General features: G+C 41.4%; 1 protein-coding gene across 1 annotated transcript in view; it reads left to right on the plus strand.

The window, feature by feature from the left end:
* Nucleotides 1-5,000, plus strand: part of heatr1 (HEAT repeat containing 1) — a 50,128-nt gene that overhangs the window by 42,567 nt on the left and 2,561 nt on the right. Inside the window, exons 38-42 of the mRNA XM_078279941.1 lie at nt 851-1,012; nt 1,794-1,928; nt 2,156-2,260; nt 4,120-4,282; nt 4,451-4,602. Coding sequence (XP_078136067.1) covers nt 851-1,012; nt 1,794-1,928; nt 2,156-2,260; nt 4,120-4,282; nt 4,451-4,602 — 717 coding nt within the window. The remainder of the gene's footprint in view (nt 1-850; nt 1,013-1,793; nt 1,929-2,155; nt 2,261-4,119; nt 4,283-4,450; nt 4,603-5,000) is intronic.

The following is a 5,000-nucleotide window of genomic DNA, read 5'->3' on the forward strand; positions in this document are numbered from 1 at the left end:
TCTGGATGTTGGGTCTTGGTGGTCTGACCCACATCTGGATGTTGGGTCTGGGTGGTCTGTCCCACATCCGGATGTTGGGTCTTGGTGGTCTGACCCATATCTGGATGTTGGGTCTGGGTGGTCTGACCCACATCCAGATTTTGGGTCTGACCCACATCCGGATGTTAGGTCTGCAGCACAGTTTTGGGCTGACCCACATCCGGATGTGGGGTCTGGGTGGTCTGACCCACATCTGGATTTTGGGTCTGACCCACATCCAGATGTTGGGTGGTCTGACCCACATCTGGATTTTGGGTCTGACCCACATCCAGATGTTGGGTGGTCTGACCCACATCCAGATGTTGGGTCTGGGTGGTCTGACCCACATCCAGATGTTGGGTCTGGGAACTCCCCATTGGCTGGGCTCACTCTGAGGGGCGGGATAAACGGTTGTCTTTCAGATTCCCTCTGCACCAATAGGATAGCTCTCCAACCAATCAGAGCAGAGCTAGCTGATAGATTCCACTTTAAACTCTGAACACGTCTTCCTTTTTTAAGAATGACTTCAGGGCCGTTCTTTGTTCTTTCTCAAAGAAAAGCTGAACTCCAAGTCTTCCAGAGACACTGTTCACCAGCAGCAGCAGCAGCCATAAGCCCCGCCCACCCACTCTATACACGATGTGATTGGCCTGACCAGAGTTTGGTTTTTCCAGCTCTCAAGCCAACGGAGAGCTGCTAGACGACCCTGCTGCAGATTACATCTGCTGCCACTAGGGGGGGGGTCTAGCTTTCTAGGCTAGTTAGTCTGTTCAGTTTCTGTAAAAAACTCAGTCATGGTTTCCTGTAATGATGTCACTTCCTGTCCCTGCAGGTGTGTCGGCTGACCCGTCTCGTGGCGTCTTCGTCCTCGGCGGCGGCTCAGCTGGCCGTGCGTCTGGCGTCCCTCCGGAGCACGCTGGCCACAGTGCTGCCCCCCCGCGTCCTGCTGCCCGCCGTGGCCCGCTGCTACAGCAGCATGGTGCTCGACAGGAAGGTGAGAATCCCTCGCCACTCAACAAATGGTTTTCTACATTTAGGGCAATGTTTGTTTGTTTTGCTTTTGTCACTTTTTCCTCATATTTTTGTCACTTTTTCCTCATATTTTTGTCACTGTTTTCCTCATATTTTTCTCACTTTTTTCTCATATTTTTGTCACTTTTTTCCTCATATTTTTCTCACTTTTTTCTCATATTTTTGTCACTTTTTCCTCATATTTTTGTCACTTTTTCCTCATATTTTTGTCACTGTTTTCCTCATATTTTTCTCACTTTTTTCTCATATTTTTGTCACTTTTTTCCTCATATTTTTCTCACTTTTTTCTCATATTTTTGTCACTTTTTTCTCATTTTTCTCACTTTTTTTCCAATATTTTTCTCATATTTTTCTCATATTTTTCTCACTTTTTTCTCATATTTTTCTCACTTTTTTCTCATATTTTTGTCACTTTTCCCCAATATTTTTGTCACTTTTTCCTAATATTTTTGTCACTTTTCCCCAATATTTTTGTCACTTTTTTGTCATATTTTTCTCACTTTTTTCCAATATTTTTGTCATTTTTTTCTCATATTTTTCTCACTTTTTTCTCATATTTTTCTCACTTTTTTCTTTTTTATGATCGTTTTTTTTTACTACGTTTTGGTGCTTTTTCCAACATTTTCAATGCTCTCTTTTGACACTCTCAGACTCAGCTTCTACGTCTTGTTTCTGACCCCCCCTCGTTTTTGTTTTCCCCTCTTGTTTCTGACCCCCCCTCTTGTTTTTGTCCCCCCCCACAGGAACAACTGCCGGCGCTGCTGGGCGTCCTGAAGCAGCACATTGGTCAGATGGAGAAAGAGCCGCTCAGCTTCCACCAATCAGAGCTCACGTCCTTCTTCCTCAGCGCGCTGGACTTCAGGGCCCAACACTGCCAGGTTCTACTTCCTGTTTGTACTTCCTGTTTGTTTCTCTCAGAACATCTGGGTCTTTAAATCCCCTCCAACCCAGCCCGTCAACGCTAAACGTTTTTTTGGCGCTTTACTCAAAGCTTTTGACAGTTTTTTGTGGCGCTTCATCTCACGGTTTAACCTGTCTGTCGGCTGACTTCCTGTCTGTCTGTCTGACTTCCTGTCTGTCTGTCTGACTTCCTGTCTGTCTTCAGGGCGATCTGAAGAAGACGGCCGAGATCGAAGGCTGCGTGATCGACTGTCTGATCGCCATGGTGATGAAACTGTCCGAGGTCACGTTCAGGCCGCTCTTCTTCAAGGTAACATCTATGTTAAAGGGAAACCCTTTTCTTTTACTGGTTTTAAAGGCTGTATTACAGTACTCATATTTTTCTCACTTTTTTCTCATTTTTTCCTCATTTTTTTCTCATGTTTTTGTCACTTTTTTGTCACTTTTTCTCATATTTTTGTCACTTTTTTGTCACTTTTTTCTCATGTTTTTGTCACTTTTTTCCTCATTTTTTTCTCATGTTTTTGTCACTTTTTTATCACTTTTTTGTCACTTTTTTCTCATGTTTTTGTCACTTTTTTTCTCATGTTTTTGTCACTTTTTTTCTCATGTTTTTGTCACTTTTTTGTCATATTTTTGTCACTTTTTTGTCATACTTTTTTTTGTCATATTTTTTGTCACTTTTTTGTCACTTTTTTTCTCATGTTTTTGTCACTTTTTTCTCATGTTTTTGTCACTTTTTTCTCATATTTTTGTCACTTTTTTGTCACTTTTTTCTCATGTTTTTGTCACTTTTTTCTCATGTTTTGGTCAGTGATGTGCTTTTCTGAACTTACCAGACTGTTGCTGTTCTAGTATTTGCCTTTAGCCACTAAGTCAGGGGTGTCAAACTCAACTTCCCAGAGGTCCACACTGGAAAATAAGACCAGACATGTTTAGTTCATTCACATGCTTTTATTTAATCAGAAACGTTAAATATCTTTGACTTTATAATTGCATGTCTTCTCAGACAGGCATGTTGAAAAATGTGACAAAAATGTCAGAAAATGTGACAAAAATGTCGGAAAATGTGACAAAAATCTCAGAAAAGTGACAAAAATGCCGAAAAATTTGACCAAAACGCCAAAAAATTTGACAAAAATGCCGAAAAATTGGACAAAAATGATAGAAAATGTGACAAAAATGTCGGAAAAACTGACAAAAATGTGACAAAAATGCCGGAAAATGTGACAAAAATGTCAGAAAATGTGACAAAAATGACGAAAAATGTGACAAAAATGTCGGAAAAGTGACAAAAATGACGAAAAATTTGACAAAAATGCCAAAACAAATTGACAAAAATGCCGAAAAATTTGACAGAAATGATAGAAAAAGTGACAAAAATGTTGGAAAAGTGACAAAAATGTCAGAAAATGTGACAAAAATGTCAGAAAAGTGACAAAAATGACAGAAAATTTGACAAAAATGCCGAAGAATGTGACAAAAATGTCGGAAAAAGTGACAAAAATGACGGAAAATGTGACAAAAATTTCGGAAAAGTGACAAAAATGCCGAAAAATGTGACAAAAATGCTGGCAAAAATTGACAAAAATGTCAGAAAATAGTGACAAAAATGTCAGAAAAGTGACAAAAATGCCGAAAAATGTGACAAAAATGTCAGAAAAGTGACAAAAATGCCGAAAAATGTGACAAAAATGCTGGCAAAATTGACAAAAATGACAGAAAATGTCGGAAAATGTGACAAAAATGTCAGAAAAGTGACAAAAATGATGGAAAATGTGACAAAAATGTCAGAAAAGTGACAAAAATGACAGAAAATGTGACAAAAATGTCGAAAAATGTGACAAAAATTTCGGAAAAGTGACAAAAATGTCAGAAAATGTGACAAAAATGACGGAAAGTGACAAAAATGTCAGAAAAGTGTCAAAAATGCGAAAAATGTGACAAAAATGCCGAAAAATGTGACAAAAATGCTGGAAAATGTGACACATTATCACATGTAAATCAGTAAACTCTGTGTTTAGAGCGGTGATGAACAGTGGAAAGACGACCCAAAACGCCTTTTAATAGTTTCATTGAGTTTCTGTGGACTTTGAATGAAGTTTTCGGATGCTTCAATGACTGATTATTTACATGGAGTCTGGTGGGCTGATGTTTGTGTCCCTGCAGCTGTTGGACTGGAGTAAGTCGGGCAGCAGCGAGCGTCTGCTGACTTTCTACCGCCTGTCGGACTTCATCGCCGAGAGACTCAAAGGACTCTTCGTGCTGTTTGCAGGAAACCTGGTGAAACCGTTGGCCGACCTGCTGCGCCAGACCAACGGCTCCCAGACCGGTGAGACGCGTCGTCGTTTAATGAATCAACGTCTTCCACCTTCTCTCGTCTACGGCTTTCACTCTGAATCTCAAGACCAGTTTTCTGCAGCACCGTTAATCATATATAATTAGTGTTATATAAATATCTCTATTCTGTCTGTGTGTGTGTGTGTGTGTGTGTGTCCAGATGCGTTGCTGTTTGAGTCGTGTGGTGAAGAGAAGATCAGTCTGCTGCTCGGCTTCGTCCTCGACTGTCTGCAGAAGATCTTCCTGTTCGACACGCAGAGATTCCTGAGCAGAGAGAGAGCAGACGCTCTGCTGACCCCCCTGGTAGACCAGGTAACACACACACACACACACACACACACACACACAGACACATACACAGACAGACACACACACACACACACACACACACACACACACACACACACAGACAGAGACACACAGACAGACAGACACACACACACACACACAGACAGACAGAGACAGACACACACAGACAGAGACACAGACACACACACACACGACAGAGACAGACAGACACAGACACACACACACACACACACACACACACGCACAGACACACACACACACACACACACACACACACACACACACACACACACACACACACACACACACACAGAGACACACACACACACACACACACACACACACACACACACAGACAGAGACACACACACACAGACAGAGACCACAGACACACACACACA

Source organism: Sander vitreus, chromosome 21 (genome assembly GCF_031162955.1).
Source record: "Sander vitreus isolate 19-12246 chromosome 21, sanVit1, whole genome shotgun sequence".
Lineage (NCBI taxonomy): Eukaryota > Metazoa > Chordata > Actinopteri > Perciformes > Percidae > Sander > Sander vitreus.